This window comes from Molothrus aeneus, chromosome Z (genome assembly GCF_037042795.1).
Source record: "Molothrus aeneus isolate 106 chromosome Z, BPBGC_Maene_1.0, whole genome shotgun sequence".
In the NCBI taxonomy this organism is placed as follows: domain Eukaryota; kingdom Metazoa; phylum Chordata; class Aves; order Passeriformes; family Icteridae; genus Molothrus; species Molothrus aeneus.
This window is the reverse complement of record NC_089680.1, coordinates 30,082,660-30,101,119: the sequence shown is the minus strand read 5'-3', so window position 1 is coordinate 30,101,119 and position 18,460 is coordinate 30,082,660. Positions and strand designations below refer to the sequence as shown.

At 36.7% G+C, this 18,460-nt stretch overlaps 1 protein-coding gene across 1 annotated transcript in view; it reads right to left on the bottom strand.

Moving 5' to 3' along the window:
* Positions 1-839: 839 nt before the first annotated feature.
* FCHO2 (FCH and mu domain containing endocytic adaptor 2) overlaps positions 840-18,460 on the bottom strand; it is an 80,587-nt gene continuing 62,966 nt past the window's right edge. The window contains exons 19-26 of the mRNA XM_066568981.1: positions 18,200-18,329; positions 12,784-12,895; positions 12,068-12,223; positions 11,027-11,159; positions 8,035-8,234; positions 5,904-5,968; positions 3,356-3,520; positions 840-3,150 (exon numbers count right to left, since the gene is read on the bottom strand). Coding sequence (XP_066425078.1) covers positions 3,128-3,150; positions 3,356-3,520; positions 5,904-5,968; positions 8,035-8,234; positions 11,027-11,159; positions 12,068-12,223; positions 12,784-12,895; positions 18,200-18,329 — 984 coding nt within the window. The 3' untranslated portion in view covers positions 840-3,127. The remainder of the gene's footprint in view (positions 3,151-3,355; positions 3,521-5,903; positions 5,969-8,034; positions 8,235-11,026; positions 11,160-12,067; positions 12,224-12,783; positions 12,896-18,199; positions 18,330-18,460) is intronic.

Sequence of the window (18,460 nt, the reverse complement as noted above, 5' to 3'; positions counted from 1 at the left end):
GCAAATGGCACATTAGCTCTCCAAGGCTTAGCCTGTTCTTTGGCCGGTGAAGACCAGACTAGTGTGTTAGATGGACCAGTCTGACCACTAAGTACTTGTGTTCTTCATTCCTGCCTGCCAGAAGATAAGAATCAAGCCCTTGGACTATTGCTTTCCTGCATGACAAGAATGGTACCTCTATTGCAGTGATATCCAGCTGAGAAAGTGAATTAAATAAGTCATTACTTACTAAGCCTCTGCAGGCCTTGGGATTAGTAGGAACCAAACAGATTCAAAAACATTTGTTCAGTTTCAGCTTCTGTTCTGTGCTCAAAGCTTAGAAGGACTAAATCATACAGACTGCTGGAGAAGTACTAAATTGTCTACTCTTTTTGACTGGTGAACATTAGAAATCAGAAGGAATTACTTTAATCTTGTCACTAATTCTTCTCCTGCACACACAACAAGATATAGGCTCATAAACGAAGACAATGTACAGCATTTGACAGCACTATTTACAGACAGCAGCTCATGTCCACGAGTCAAGATTTTTCTCATAAACATATCCAGTTTTGCCTAATCTAATTTATTAGTGAAGTGAATCAATTTAGTAAAGGCATAGGGCACTACAGACATCTCAGACATTACAGTTTAGTAAAGATGAAATGTTCTAGAGAAGTCATCTTTCCATCCACCTTCTCTGTGATGATTTTAAATATACAAAAGAGTTCATAATGATCTCTACCCTTTATCACTTAAAAATGAATATTTTCAAATGTTCAATGCAGGCATGGTTTTTCTCTATTACCTTATTGCTTAGAAGAACTTTACTGCAAAAGTACAGGCAATATAAATCAGTATTTAAATTATATATTACATGTTTATTATGGGTGCAAATTTTTAAAATTTACATTTTATGAAAATTCAGAGTATTTACAATTTTTGAAAGATAAACTTGTATGTTCTAATTTACAGTCTAATGTAGTAACAATTCATAAAAATTCAGATCCTTTAGAGTTGTGTTCACAAATTAATTTTCTTAGGAGGCAGCTACAAGGGATATTGCTGTATACACAAGCAAGAACCAGCTTGCTACATAAGTTTTTTTTATTTTAAATCAGATAGCTACACATACTTTTTACATTGTTTTTGAGTTTCTTTACAAAATGTCTATATAAACTTGTATGGCTTCAAAATTGTAACCTGCACCCAAAGCAAATGTATGAAAAACACCAGAATGAAGGCTAGCTTAAAAGTGCTGAAACATTAACTACTTCATTTATCTTAGAAATTAATGTAATACTTGATTAAAAATAGCAATAATAGATTTGGGTTTTCATTAATAAAATATTGTTGTGTTAATCAGTTTGATTGTAAAACAGGTTACAATTAAAATTCCAATAAAAAGACCACCATTTTATGAGTTGCAAATTTATCATCAATAAAATTAGCAAAATATAGGAGCCAAATATACTCTTCCAATCAAATCTACAGTACACTATGTTCTTAGCACTAACAATGAAACTCTCACCGGCAAAAGTGTCTAGAGTACACAACAATTTATGCAGCTTCTACAAAGGCATAATTTCTTGTAAAGCTTCAGCAGACCAATTCATTACTGGTTTTGCATGAATTAACTCAAACATGTTTTACTGTTTCAATAGAGAATTTGAAATACATACTGGTATGCTAAATGTTCATTTGAAATTGCCAAATGCAGGTTATTGAATTATTTTGCCCCAATGCTTACCATTTCAACATTACAAAAAAAGCTTGGTAATACAAATACATAGAAAATTTTCTAAATTAGTGACTTGCTTAAAAAATTGTTACTGATGTGTCAATTCCCTGTGCTTAGGCTGTAGCAAGCAGATTAGATTACAATACAAATATTAAAATTGGTAGCTATAAAAAAAAATGAACACACAACAGGATTTGTCATCCTGCACCCATAAAATATTCTTTACAATGTCTCCTGAAGTACTATGTGTACATTCACATCACACATCCCCAAAACCACTCGAAGTCTGAAGACTTATAGGCAAAGCAAAGAGTAATGCTGTTTGCTTTTAGAAGTTTGTTTTTCCTATCCTCACTGATTTTTCAGATTCTCCTCTTTGGTGACATTAAAATTAGTTAATTAAAAAGTTTCCGAGTACTGCATGATGCAGCTCCCTTTACTAAAACCACATTTAATTGCAATTATTCATTGAGGAAATAATTCAGTGTTTTAAATTTCTTTTAAAACAAACTACAGTTTTTGCAAACCTGCCTTCTAAATAAATTGCAGTAAAAGGAATTTTTATAAAGTTCTGTGCATAATACAAACGCCATGCTTTCTTGATGAAGAGCCAAACTTTGAAAAAGGAAGTGAGGCACATGAATATCAAATTGGATAGGCACAGGCATTTTTAAAAGGCACAAAAGTTATGCAATTAATATAAAAATAAATTAAATCTACTGCATTAACTCAAACAATAACAAGGCCCAAAAAATTTTACTAACTGCAGAAGTAAATCTCTGCTGTGTTTTGCAATTTGTAACACATTGCACTTAGTTAAAAAAAACCCTATATGAAACAACTTACATTTTAATAATATATGATACATGGGCATCAAGTTATTTTTATACACCTCTAACTCAGCTGTTCTTGTGGTATGAATGGAAAGAAGAACTACACAAGACATAGCCTCTATCTTTATAAACTGTCAATTAAAAGCCGGTAATTAAAGAATCTGAAAAATGAGTATTACTTCTGAAAAGCTCAAATATTTCTTACTAGATCCCCTATATTTTAGGTTTATTGTTTACAGTACAACATAAAATTTCATACCTCCATTACAACTGTGGATTACTATTTTGACTTCATCTATATAAAGTTACTAATTTTTCAACAAATTTTCCCAACTATTGCAGTTGATCATTTACAGACAGTGTTGAAGTTAACTTCAGTGCTATTGTAAAGTAATAAAAGGTTTTCAAAATGACTCTTAAAAGTGCATTTACTTTCTGTAGTTTAGCCTCAAAGTAAGTCAATATTTTTAAAAATTAATGCATGTTAAAATAGTGTTTGAAAAATGGAGAGGGCAGAGTTCCTATCGTCACAAGTGTTTCTTGCACTCCTGATCAAATGACTTTCACAGGTACATCAACAGTCTGCCATATACCGTCCTGAAAAACAAAGGTAAATTTTTTGCAGTCAATATTTTCCTTGGAGCAGTCTGAATAACTGTGGAAAAACAAACTGACTTGTCCGAAGTGTTTCAATAAAGAGTAACTATTTATAAATCACTCATTAAACAGTTTCATATTTTAGAATTTAACACTAGAGAATATGTAACATTGATTTGAATATATAAGCATGTCAGTGTCTTACCAGTGGCAAATCTCTTCTTAAGAAGGGAAAGCCGATAGCCAGTGCCTACGAGTTCCACATCTGCTCCTGAAAGGGTGCTTCCTTCACTGATGAATTGCACTGCAAGTGTTGCTGGTTTACTGGGTCCTCCTGAGAGCTCAAATTTTGCCCTGAGGGATCCAGAACCTATAAAAACAACAAAACTGAGAAGCTGATTGTTTTGCAAAAACAAAAGGATCTCTCCAAATTTTTAGTAGTAAGAAGTGAAACTAATATGGTGACCTCTGACATCTATTCCCAGTGGCAGTCCTATATACACTTTCAAAAGAGGTAAGAGTACAAATCTGTTTTATCCAACAGTCTGCAAGATTATCCAAAATGTGGGTATCAGCCTGGTAATCACTTACTAATCTGATTGCTCCCTATAATAATTTATACTTGCTGGTCTCTAAGTACTTACTACCATCTATCTTGTGGTAGATAGTATCTGATTGATAGATAGGAGATACTATATGCCTTTCACTAGCAGAACATTTAAGAGTTGTCTTGATCAATCTGGATGAAAGTACATAAACAAAAACATTGGAAGAAATGCAGTTCTACAGTAATGCACCCAGAGGAAAGAAATTACTACGTTTCCAATAAAGACAAGGTCTGATTAAATACTTCTCACAAATTTCAGTTGATTTTTTCAGAGACAGTGGTGAAGTGGTATCACTTTGATAGTACTATAAAGCAATAATAGATTTAAATACATTTCTGTAGGCAATGAAAGGCATTTTTAAAATCCCCTCATTGCTACTACTTTTTAGTTTTAAACCAGGTCTTTTCTTGCTCTTGCAAAGTGTGCTGGGAAAATGAGATTTAAATAAAATTAATGGAATAATTTTACTTTAAAACAGCTTGCTATTCCTATCAATAAGAACTGCTAAATTACAAGGAAAGTTAGTAACAGAAATGGTACTGAGCTAAAAGCAGGAACTAAAAGATATTGTTTCACACAGTAGCTTGTTCTTCATAAATTTAGCTTAAGATCAATTTAATTTCTTCAGTAGGTCTGCCTTATTCAGAAAACTGGAGATTCTTTCTACTCCAGCTATGGAAACTCATATATTCAAGTGCTTTGACAGCGTGTTCTGTGTTTTATCTCTCTCCAGCTGACAGATCACGTAATGTGTGGGACCATAAAAAGCCTCCTTAAATTTTATCATGCTGTCCACCAGGAGAAAAGACTTGAATACACTTGTCCTGACATTGACAGTGTTTGTCCAACTGCTCCCTTTGCTTCTGTAAGTGCAAGATCAGCACAATATTGCTTCCTCCTGAACTGGGAGTACTATACATGTTTAAACTCAAAGAAAAGGGGAGGAAAAGATGGTGGGAAAAGAAGGAATACAGCAGAAGCAGTGGGATATGTGCAACTCTGCTGTCAACATACAAGATGCAAACTGGATCACTAGCAGTCAATTCTGTGCTGTTCTGCAGGTGTAAAATTCCTCTTCATCTGGCTGCATTTGTGTTTCCATATGATTTTTCCTTTTAAAAGAAGTCACAAAGTTCAGAAAAGAGAAGGGGAAAAGAAAAGGAATAGGGCTAATCCAATGTAGTGAAGACAAATGGCAAAGAACTGTGAGGTTAGTGAAAGACAAAGTACACTAGACTAGAGTAATCACCTGTGTTCAGTAAAATTCTCTCTGATTTTCTTTCAATGATAACCACAACTTTGGAGCCTTTGCAGGAATAGAAGTTGTCTTCTCTTTCCATGCTTGTGGTTTCTATATGAAACCAGTCACATTTACAGGCAAATCTGTGATTTCACAATCCTCTTTACTAAATTCTTAACAGGACTAAAGGCCTTTCCTTTACATTAGCAGTTCATTTCTCCACAGAGGCTTTGAGGACAAGATGTTTTAGCTGTTGTACTACTTCACAAAAATACTGCACCTGCAGAGACTGCAGGGGTTGTGACATCAACTACAGCTCAGAGAATGGCACTGGGCAGAGGACAACTATTGGTACCTTATGCAATATTGTATAAATTACCACTCTGAGCAGATGTGCATAGATTAAGTCTTTTCCTGGAGTCATTATGGTCAAAACCAAGACTCAAAATGTTGGTCAAGAATAATATATCTAAACTCAGGACTTTTGGATTTTTTTTTTACCCCCAGTTCTTCCACTTACCTCCTTCTAATGTATTTTAATTATCTATGTGTGGAAAGACACAGATATTAAACTTATTTTCATTTGAGTAGCTGCTCACTTCCAAATTGCATGAACACAAAAATTTCCTATCCTATCTAAACTGTATTTTAGAACTATTAACTGTTTTCAGGGTACTTCATTATTGTCCCTTATATAGCTAATAATTAAATTTATATTTTGACATCTCACTCATAACAGAATCTCTCAGGAGGCAATTAATTGAAAAGAAGGTGAACTAGTAAACAGGTTACAGCATAAGAAAATGTGTAAAAAGGAATGAAGAGAGCATAGAGGCTAAAATAATCACCTGTTTACTGATAAAAATTGTCTGTACAAGAAAGCAAAACAAAAGAGTTCAACTTGCCTCCATTCTCAGACTTCTCTGAAATGCTAGATATTTTCCAACATGCTTTCATCTGGTCTGCATTCCTGTAAGAAAATGGTAGGTTAGTTACAAACTACTGGGTTTAGAACTTTATTTCCCTTGATTTACACTGGTATATTACAAACATCTCTAAATGGAAGCCCATAAAAATATTTGCATATTTTAAGGTAAGTCTGTGGAAAACTACAGGAGGAAAAGAGGAAAAGAGAAGGGTGTATCTGCATCACTCCAGAGCAGTGAGCTCAAAAGAACACACTCCATTACACATTTTACACAGTAATTTTTTACACATTTAACACTGTCCTGTGTCCACACCTATGGCTCCAAAATTCAAACCCCTCTGCAGTCTTAAAGGGTAAGTTACTCTGGAAGCAGTCTGGAAGCTATGCCTTGATGCTTCATGATGAAGATAGAATGGGGAGCAATGTTGACTGTTCTCTCCTAAGTGAGAGTCCTGAGAGCATGAATTTTATTCCATTTCCATTCTAGTAAAACTAACTGGCATCAGTAACATTCTGTTCAAGCTAACTTCAGACACTGTAAAGGGCAGAAAGGGTACCAAGAGCTGACAGGGCATTTTAACTCCTGGAGGAGTTTCTAGCAGTTGCATTAAAGGAAAGTCAACAACTTAAAGCTGTGAGCAGCATGAAGTGCTGATAGGTTTGAAATTCCTCTTGCCACTGATGTAGCAGGACTGAAATGCTCAGATAAGTAGCACATATGGTAGCATTTACTCACAGGAAGTCAAGCTATAGAGACCTTTTTTCCTAAAAAAAAGACCAAAACCCCACCACCCAATCCACTAGATGGAACAAATACTATACCTGCCTGGGACATAACTGAATTTTTTTCCTTTGGTCAGCTTGCCAGGTTCAAAATTCTGGGTCTTGAAAGTTGCCTACATGAATTTGCTAATGCAACTATCCCTAAGCCTTCCCAGCTAACACTGCGTGTTCTGGATGGGTGTTCCTGCTTTCACTCCAGCTTCATTACAGTGGGTTTGTGGAAGAAGCTTAGGCAGGGTGACTAGCTTCACCACAGTGTATTAGTGTGGTTCGGATAGGATACTAAACATGTTCTTGCTCAAAACAAGCTTACAATTTGGTTAGAAGTACTGTTTCCTTAAAATACCAGGTCAAGAAGGATTCAATCCTGTAAGGAATTTTTTCCACTTAAAACTATACTCTATTACTACATTGTCCAATAAACACCTGTAACTGTATTGCCTCCAGAAACATCAGAATCCACCCAAATAAATGCATCATGTTTATTTTTCTTTTAAACCTTGCTCTGTAAGGTAAACTGATCTATAAGAAATAAGGTTAACAAAGCCTAATGTGCTTTAACTTGGTGTTCTTTGCCCTCTTCACATTAAAAAGACCATTTTGGGAATAAACAGTCCAGGATTTATGTTACAGCTGGACAAGTATGTACATGCTGCACAGGCACAGTGATTAAATTCTGCTCACATTTGCTCCAGGGCTGTACTACTCTGTCTAGTCTCACTACCATCCGATTGTTTCCACAAACTTGTAACATAATTTCCTACTACTTATGTCTCACTTTGAAGTGCTACTGTAAATGCAGGCTCAGAAGGTGGTGGCAGGTAGCTGCTTGTCTAATAATTTGCATGACACTTAAATTGCGAGATAGTGCTACCTGGCTTATGGAGAGCTCCTCAGTTACTCAGATTTGTTTTAAACTTCTATTTCCATTAGAAGTTAATTTTTATGTTAGAACTATCAGGAATGTTTTAAAAAACCTGTCTTTCTGCTACTTTTTCTATATAATCCCCTTATAAGAATACATCGTTACACACAGAGAGAAAATATTTTTTAACCACTTCAAATTACTGTATTAAAATTGTCTATCAGACAAAAGAAAGCAAACATTGGAAAATTCATAAAGGCTTGTATTATTACACAGTTGGGATGGGTACTCACTCAGTTTATGTGAAATGGAGGCACGTGTTCTCTGTTTTAGACCACAAAATACCTAGACATTTGATACTACACATTTTGCTATTTCTTCCAGTGAAATTTTTCAGGCTATGACACTAAAGAATGCACTGAAATGTATCTGAAAAAATACTGAAAAGAATTAACATTACCATTTTGCAGGTGGAAGTGACTGCATGTTTATTACTCCTCCATCTACTGGTACCACAACTTGGACATTAGACAGCATACTAGGCACATTCATAGACTCTGGATTGTATTTATAATCCACTCTCACTTCAGTAGTGCTAGCATCACATTTCCAGTAAGTTGCAAGATTCAGTGGAGTGGACTGTATGCCATTTGAAGATACCTGTAAAAGAATAAACCATTGAAAACAATTAAGATATCCACCTTTTGGGCAGAATTAGGGGATGATGGTAATTAAGATAAGTCTCAGTGCTGACAAAATATCAAGAGAACAATTGACCTCTTAATCACAGAATTTGGAAGACTGTTGCCTAAAGGAATTCCTGTTATTTTAATTTTAAATTAAAATACTTAAAGAAAAGGTTTGAACTCCCTCTGGCCTATGTGGCTCCTTCCTGCTCTTTTATAACTTTTTGTAAGGTTTGTTTTTGTTGTGTTCTGCCTTATGCAAGATGCATGCTTACAGCAAAATGACTTCTTCCTTAGCAGTTGTGTGCTGTGCCAATTCAGCTGCCCAACCAGGCAGCACCAGAGAACAATCAATACCTGTCATTGTGGGGCAGGCAGCCAGCAGAATAGTTCTTACCTCTTCAAAGCATTATTTTCCTGCTGCAGGAGGGCTGAATGCTGCTTCTGTAGCTGAGCTCCTTCTACTGTGCTGATGCATCTCAACCAATCTGTTGGAGGAACCTCCTATGTCCTGATGCGCACTCTTGCCTTTTTTTGTCTGCCCAAAACTGTTTTTATTTGTCGGGGTTTCCACGTGCCAATGCCTCATTTTTACAAGAATACACCGTACTCATTTCAGCAAACCAAATGTTTTTTCCTCCCACCTTTCTCAAGAAATTTGTGTGCCTAACATGCTTTTTGCAGGTTCAGTATGTCAGGATTTTAAACCACACTAAGCAGATTTGGAAACAGGTATGAACAGCTGGACTATTTTCAGGGTTTTTTCAGAGTAGTTTTCAGGGTAATTTTCAGGGTTTTTTTGTTGTGCAGACAGTTGTCTCAGATGTTCAAACATTTCAAGGCAGGCCTAGAAAATCTCTGTTCTCCCTTTGAGGTGAATATATCTTGAATATATTTTAATAACATCATCTCACTGATGCACCAAATGGCAGAAGTTGACAGAGACCTCCTGGAGGCTGCCTGGTTCAGCCCTACAGCTCACGTAGGGCCACCTCTAGCAGGCTGCCTAAGCTCCGGACAACTTCTGAACACTTCTAAGAATGGAGACTCCACTACCCCTCAAGGCAACCTGTACCCAGTGCTCAGCCACTGTCACAAGAAAAATAGCGGTGCTGGCTGTTCAGAGGGAATTTCCTGTGATCCAGCATGTATCCATTGTCTCTGATTCTGACACTGGGCACCAGTGAAAACAGCTTAACTCTGTCCTCTCTGTGCCCTCTCTCAGGTATTTATACATAATTGGTGAGATTTCCCTGAATTTTCCCTTTTCCAGGCTCAGGAGTCCCAACACTCTTAGGTTTTCTTCATGGGACAGATACTCCAGTCCCACCATCATCTTAGTTGCCCTTTGCTGAACTCTATCCAGTCTCATTAGCAATGAACCCAGAACTGAACACAGCACCCCAGGTGTGGTGTTTCCAGTGTTGAGTGGAAGGATCCCCTCCCTTCACTCACTAGCAATACCTAGCCTAATGCAGCTCAGGAGACCATCCAGGAGAACATCTGCTGCCTTTGCACATGAGCAGCGAATTGTTTTGGCTCATGTTCAACATGGTCACCCACAGAACCCTCAGGTCCTTTTCTGCCATGATAATTTCCACTTGGTTTCCCCAAGTGTGCTTCTTGTTGAACTTCATGAGGTTCCTCTCAGCGCATTTCTGAAGCCTGTTGAGCCCCCTGAGGAGGGGAAAATAATCCTCTGCTTTATCCCGAGGGCCATCCCCATTTGGTATCATCAGCAAACTTGCCAAGGATTCATACACTCCATCCCATCATTCTGATCATGAATGAAGTTATTAAACTGTAAAATCAATATACCCCCTGGGGGTCAGTTCACCTCAGTGTCAGTTCATCCAGCCTGTTCTTCACCAGCTTCTCTATACGGATTCTGCAGTAGGTGGCGTGGAAGGGCATCCTGAAGGCTGAGCAGACAATATCTATCTACTGCTCTGCCCTCACCCACAGAGGAAGTCATGTCACCACAGCAGTTTGTCAGCTTGGTCAAGCCTGACTCACACTCAGTAAATCTATTCTGACTACTGTTCTATTTCTCATTGTGGGAAATCAGAATGTCATACTTCTCAGATAGAATCACAGAATGGTTTGGGTTGGGAGAGACCTTAAAGATCATACAGTTCCAACCCACCCTCATCATGGGCACAGACAACTTTCACTAGATAAGGCTGCTCATAGCCGTACCCAGTTTGGCCTTGAATACTGCCAGGGATAGATGGGGAATACAAAATGTCTCTGGGCAACTTGTGCCAGTGACTCACCACCCGCTGAGTAAAGACTTTTATCTTAATATCTAATCTAAACTGACTCTCTTACAACTGCAAATCAGAGCCATGCATTAAAATTTATCAGTGACAGCATCCAAAGTGTAGGCAATTGCAAAATCAAAGACAGTACTACAAATGATAAGAAGTTCCCATCAAATTTTTTAAAGGAGAATTTGACTTTGCTGAAAAATATCAAAAAAAGCAGTGTTCGAAGCTTGCTTGTAGGATTGACCTGAAGCATTAGTAAGCTGAAACAAGCCCTGTATCTTAGGGAATGACAAGAAACATAATGTGCTAAGCATGGGCAGAGTCTATGCATTTTAAGTAGAGATGAGGGATGACAGTTCACCTCCATGCTGGCAGACAAATAATAATTCTTTAAATTTCTGAGTATATATATATGAGTATATATATACTATATTTACTATATATGTATATATAAAAATATATATATTAAAATTTTCAAAAGGATAAAAGTGTTTACCTGATACTTTAGAACATCCACATTGTAATAGGATGCAGATGGATTCTGCTCTGATAATTTCTTGAGGTAGACAGTTATAGCTTGCATGTTCATCCAGAAGTCTTTAGTACTGGAGTCACTTTGTGACTGATCACTGCAAAGAAAGATCACTAATTAGGGGTGAAATATTACACCAGTCATTCAAGAATACCAGACATTTTAACCTTTTTTGGCAAAATATGCTTTTTCAGTATAATTCACTTTGTCAGATACATCTCTGATAACATTTCAGTTATAAACTGTCATGTCAAACAGTGATTAAATTTAATTTTGTATGAATTATTCATTACATTAAGTATGAACTAACAAAAGGAAATTAAATACAAAAGAATACGTGCATATGGTTTATTATTTTAGTAATTAAAAAAGTACAGCATTAAAAAACATTTAGCTTAGTGTTGAAGTAATTTCTCCAATAAATGAAACAGCAACTACTCAATTTAAGTGGTTTTCTGCTAAAAAAATTCCAGCTTTTCTATTTTTTAGGAATCAATATCTCCAAGTGCAATTTCAACAATTATTCTACTTTATCAGCAACCTTTTTTTCTACAAATTCTTCCAAGCATGCTGCTACACATCTGAGAGACAGTTAAGAATCTGATTAATTTAATGATTCAGCTTTAAAACACACTAGTAGATGGCAAATGAGATGACATGAATCTCCTACTATTTGTTTTCCATTTAAGCCTACTATTTCATAATTAAGTTTTACCATTATTACTACTGTGTAAAGAAATTATTTATTAAATACATATGAAAACACAGACACATTTACAAATTATTTTTTATGGCTCCTGTTATACTCAGCACAAATTTTAAGTCCAGTAGTCACTGAGATTTTTAATAGTGGCAGTGGAGAGAGAGAGAACTAAGCTGAACAAGATTAATTCAGAAAATTAAATTACATGTAATTCAATCAACCAGACTGCAAAGAATTCTGATTTACATACACAACAATTCTACAAATTATGTAGCTTACAATTATGTTAAAAAATACAAAACCTGTATACAAGTTGTGCATTTGGAAGAATCTGCTCTAGTTTGCTCGTGTTTTTCACCCTGAAGCAGAGCACAGCAGGAGATGGGTTGCTGGTGAATACTTTAATAATCCCACTTGGGAATGATATTGTCATATCACCAGTAATCTTCACAATACATCTAGAAAAGAATAAAAAATCAGCTTCATTGCAACTCATTAACTGCCTAATTTTAAAGCAACCACTGTAATTTCATGATCTTATGAACTGAATTTAAAACAGAAAATCAATCTCAAATGAGGCCAATGTGACTAGTACTGCCACTTTCAGCTTGGAAGTAAGATGAAATAAGAAATAAAAAAATTTAACTGCTTAAGCATACAGTAGTCTTGGATATTTTTCAAGCTTTGAAAACATGGCAATATGGCTCTGCCTAGGCAAGGCCTAAGTAGCATAGCAATGGATGTCACAGGGAAGGAAGTGCTTTCAGCTGCACAAAATTACATGTAATACCTACCTGACAATGATAAAAATCCTTGTCATTCTCTGTGCTGTCACTGAACACATTTGTGTAAAGCAGGTATATATGAACTCCTGGCAGGATGCAGGCCATTACAGAGCAATAAGCCCCATTCATACCCAGAGAAAAAAAAACCCTTTTAATTCCCCTTCTCATTCCCCTCCCCCAGTCTTTTCTCATTGTAACTCAATACATTCAACACAATTCACTATTTAACTAACTTTGTGGGATCTGCTCCTTTAAAGTAGGCGTTAACAGATTCAGTAAGAGCTACTGCAACAGGCAAGGTGTCCTGGTTTCCAAGGCTGACGGGGCTGGGACCACGTGAAACACCTAGAATACATACAGTGTATAAATTTAATTTTCAAAAAGCTTAGTAGATTTCAGAATGGTTGACTACATCTGTAATTTTCACAAGAATTTACACCAACATCAGTCTCAACAGAGGTATTACTTGTAAAGTGTGTAGAAATAGATAAACATAGTACAGTACAATAGTACCACCAAAATGCTGCTCAGCAGCATAAGAACATAGGTATGACTATTGGTATGACATTATGCAAACAGACAGAAAGGAGATAGAGGAACACTGCATTAAAATGGCTGTTGGTGGGGGTGAAGTCAACAGACCCAAAGCAAACTGAACAGAATGCTTTAAAATAAAGATCCCTACTGTATGCTTTTTTATATGGAAAAATGCATGATAAAATGGTCACAGAAATACCAAGAATTCTCTTACAGTAAAAATGAACTTACATGCAAATTCATCAATATTACCCCACATAAGTGAACACTTTAACATTCTTTTAACATTTTCAGCCAACAAACACTGCAATTCACAAGCACAAATTGTTGGAGAAGCCTTCACTTGTTGCTTGTGCCAACACAACACAATTCCAATATAGAGCTATATCAACCAAGACCTCATTTGAAGGCTTTTTGAAATGCGCATATACAGTTGATGAAACAGGTTGTCATGGGATTTCATTTTTCACAAATCATCTACATTTGTATGGAATATGAAATACAATACTGGAAGTTTCTTCTTTTTTTCTTAGTGCAGTACTGTAGTAGATAGCATCTTATATTTTTTGTACCATGAAAAAATGGTCTGTATCACATAGTATTACCTATCACAAAGGAGGCACAGTCTTTATCTTTTCATAAGCAAATTGAAAAATTTCTCTTTCATACCACAAAGAAGAGACAAAATGCTTCTATATAATATTGCCCATGGCAAATTAAACCTATTTACTCTAAGTGCCTGTCCTTTCCGAGCTCTTTCAGAAGTAAAAAGAAAGTTGGGGCCTTGCTCTTCACAGAGCACCTAATATCTCATATTAGACCTTAAATTAAGAGATAAGTGAATGAAGCAGTGACAGAAGACAGTCAAAGACAGGAGCTAGTCTAATTCTGCTACCTCATACCTCTCTCTCCATTACAATTTCTCACATAAGGTAGTAAAATGTTCAGAGTGCTTCTCAGTGCCATAAAAACATTTGTGCAACACTTAGGCCTCGTTAGATCCAAAAGATCTAGTCAAAAGTGTTGAAAATCAAAAATTCTTAAACGAACTAATTAGTATGATTCTGGCTAAAAACCACTGATTTTTTTTTTCAGTAGGTTGTTTTTCTTTATTCTTTCAGACAATACATGGATCAAGATTCTGAAGTTTTTTCTGTCCCTGAAAACTACCAATAAAAAGCTGTGATTCTCAATAGTCTCAGGAATCCAGAAACCATTATTTCAAGAGGAAAATATACAATAAAATTATGAATTGTCAATTACTTGAAATTCTGTTTGGTGAAATATTGAACTCCAGAATTATTCTTCAGTAAAACCAAAGTGTACCTTCAATGAATGTGCCACTAGAGTTGCTGAGCTGTTTTGATGTCTTTTTCTGCCAATTCACTAAGGAACAACAAACAATTGTGGAGCAAAGGGATTACCTTGTATACAGGTGTATCAATTATTTTAAATCTTTAACTTAATGGAATGGCCTTATGTACATTTTTATAGCAATATTTCAAAAATTATGCAGACTAATGCAAACATATTCTTTATATTCATATTGGTAAAAGACAAACACTGTTTGCTTGACTGAAAAGTAAAATGTATTAGAAAAAATAACATGCTTTTAACTTTTTTTCAGGGAACATCAAAGCAAATATGTATGTATATATATTTCTCTGAGACCTATTTGGGGAACAACAAATAAGATCACTTCTCTCTTCTTTACTCTGCTCCCACTGTTCATCACCTTTTGACTCAAAAATCTATGCATTCTCTTAGAAACCAATAAACTGAAAAATAAATAAATTACTATTCGTTCAACAAGGCCCAGCGCTGGGTCCTGCCCTTGGGTCACAGCAAGCCCAGGCAGTGCCACAGGCTGGGGCAGAGTGGCTGCAAAGCTGCCACAGGAAAAGGCCCTGGGGGTGCTGGTGACAGCAGCTGAACATGAGCCAGCAGTGCCCAGGTGGCCAAGAAGGCCAATGGCATCCTGGCCTGTGCCAGCAATGGTGTGGCCAGCAGGAGCAGGGCAGGAATTGTCCCCCTGTACTCAGCACTGGTGAGGCCACGCCTTGAGTACTGTGTCCAGTTTTGGGCCCCTCAATTCAAGGAAGACATTTTGGTGCTGGAGCACATCCAGAGAAGGGGAATGGAGCAAGGCAAGTGTCTGGAGAGTAAGTCATATGAGAAATAGCTAAAGGAGCTCAGTACATTTTCCCTGGACAAAAGGAGTGATAAGGGGAGGCCTTACCACTCTCTACAACTGCCTGAAAGAGGGTGTAGCAAGGTAGGGGACAGCCTCTTCTCCCACGTAATCAGCAACAGGAGAAGTCAAAATGGCCTCAAGCTGTGCCAGGGGAGATCCAGGCTGGACAACAGCAAGAATTTATTCACTTAGCATAGGCTACCAGGCAGGTGGTGGAGTCATGATCCCTGGAAGTGTTCAAGAAATGACTGGAGTGCTTAGTGCTTTTGTTTAATTGACAAGGTGGTGATCGTTCAATGACTGGACTTGATGATCTTGGCAGTCTTTTCCCATCCTTCATGATTCTGTCATTTTATCATATGATACAAACATAACTGCTTGTTCTGATGCTGAAGGTCAGCAGTTTTGAAAGTCAACAGTTTTGTTGCCTTGCTGCTGAGAGTATAATTCAATGCAGCAACATTCAGCTTCAGGGTTTTCTACACCTGTTGTGAGGTCTCAGACAGAAGGGAAGTGACAGAGATGCATGAAGGTATCCTAACTTCATCTCAGACTGCAGCCCAGATCAAGGCTCCAGGTCTATCACCTTTGGTATTGATGACAAACCTGGCTTAAATGCCCTGCTACCTGTCTCAGCCTGATCACCACTACTAGCTCCTGAGCTGTGCTGACACAAGAACTAGTAACATAACCATGCAAACGGTTGCACTGACACCTTCAAAGTGCAGACCAAAACTGCAGAACAAAAGACTCCATCATTGGTCATAAAAAGGACAGCTGAATAAGCTGATAAAATGGTTTTAGTTCAGTTTAGGAACAAAGATCCAGACAGTTTTAATACTGGCAAAAGAGCTGTCATGAAAATAAAATTTATTTGAAAAAGTACAGTCTTTATTATGTCTCTTCTAAGATCCATATTGTATGTAAATATAGAAACATTCTCCTAACATGTGTTAGGAGAATTAGGATTGTCAAAGTAAAAATATATTCACTTTACTTGAAAAAAAGTAGTAATGATAAACTGAAGAACCAGGGCCAAGTTTCACCCTGTTTATGGAACAGGAAATTGGATAGACAGAGGACAGCATTATATAAAAGTGTTTACATCACGTTTTGGTCATTTCAGCAACATACAACTTGTTACGTACTTGAGATGTCAAGCAACTTGTATGTGCCAGATACCAGAAATATCTGGAGAAACTTGTTTCAAAAAGAAATACAATTTTATTAGATGTAGTATATTAGGAAGATTAGTTAAGACGTAAATGTGCTTTGAGTACAATACCTGGCAGTGTCTCACAAAGCTTTTCAATTGCAAGAAGATTTCGAATCAAAAGACCATTGTCTATTACAGTTAAATGAAACAAAACATTGCAAGAAAAAAAAAAATCCAGCAAAAATAGATGCTAAAAATTAATATTAAAAATATTTTGCAAATTAAATTTAAGCAAAAGCATAAAAGAAGCACTAAATTACACATGCCTTAAAGTTCAACTCGGAAGAAGATAATCAGAGTCAATTCTCCATTATTCAGAACAAATGGGGTAAGGGGAACACTGGATTGCGCAAAAGTTAAAAGAATACAGAATGTATTGCAAGCTATAGTCTCATGCCCCAAAGTACTTCAGCTTTTTGTACTGCTCTTCCCATTTTCCCAGGACTATTTAATTCATACAGTCAGTGCAGATGGAACTGGCCTTACCTATTTTCCTAGGCCAGAATAATAACCAGATCAAGCTTCACTGTCAGCACACACCTCCTTACCTCCTGCCTCACCTCATGATTTCACTCTGCCACTGTTTCCAACAACACACATATATATCTCCCCAGAGCTGGGGGATATTGATGCTCTTGCCACCAATTTTTGGTTCCTTGACACCAGAGCTCAGACCTGAGAACGTGAGCCTGGATAGACTCTGGCAACCAAAATATTAAGTTGTGTTTCTGCGATGCTTCTCAGCATTTGTGAAACTGGTGGATACTGAACTGTAAGAGCTAAGGTTGGGCAGAACTTAGTAGCCTTGCTTCTGCACAGGGTGGAAATGACTCCACTGCAGAACTCCCACTAGGTGCTGCACAGATGCTCTTCAGAGCTGCTGAGCCTGAGTGAGGAATCCTTGGCATCAGTAACATTTGCAGATAACTAAATGATAACCTGACAACTTGATTTAACTTGTGTCTAAAGGTGTAACTGTGTTCAGAAGTTAAATAGTTCAATACTGCTAAATAAATAAGTTAAAATGTCGTAAGCCCTGCCCTTCCCAAACTAACAAAAACCCCCAATTAACTAAAAAAGCCCCAATGTCTCCTTTTGATTTATGATAACCAAATATCAAACTGAAGCACCTTGCTTTAAAAACAAGAGAAAACCTTCTAAATTAGTGACAACACATGAAGACTTTCCTTTCCCTCTTGATCTTTGTTTAATTGTTTGTTTTGCTTTTACTGCTTAGCTTATATTCTTAACTAACTTGCAGAAAAATAAGCATTAGAACATAAAAGAACTCAGTTCTGTGAACATTTGTATTCATTGGAATTTTTAAGTATCCCTAAGTATTTCTGCACCTATACAATAACATCTTCTGAACAAATATATGATAACGTGTTGTACTTGATGGCTATACAAAAATAGCATACCAAATAAGATGCATGGCATACCAAATAAGAATTCATGGAATGTTAATTGTGTATAATATTTCCCTAAAGAACATGCCATAACTGGGTCTATGGTCTAATCTCATTTAATCTACTTTCCTGTGTCTCAGTGTCATTTAGAAGCAGACATTGCAAAGAATGCTTAAGTACCTGGACTTGCATATGAAAGAACTAACTCCAATAAATGTTTCTTGCAGCAGGTGCAGCCTAGTGGCTGAGTTATCCTATTTCTCCAGTAAGATAAAATGGTTAATTAAACTTACCAACTGTAGGTGTGTTTGCTGCACTGAGGGAAGCAGAAGAGGATATAGAAGAAATGCTCTCTGCACGTGCCAAAGGAGCTGCTGGAGGTGGACTTGAGTTAGCAGTCAATGGAGGGCTGAATGGCCTAGGCTGAACAGAAGATATCACAAGAATATAACACAAAGTGGTTTTAAAGACATGAACAAATATTGTAAACAGAAAAGTTCTTATTTCATGCTCCAATCAATTTCATAATGTTTCTCAACATAGTTCTTTAATGT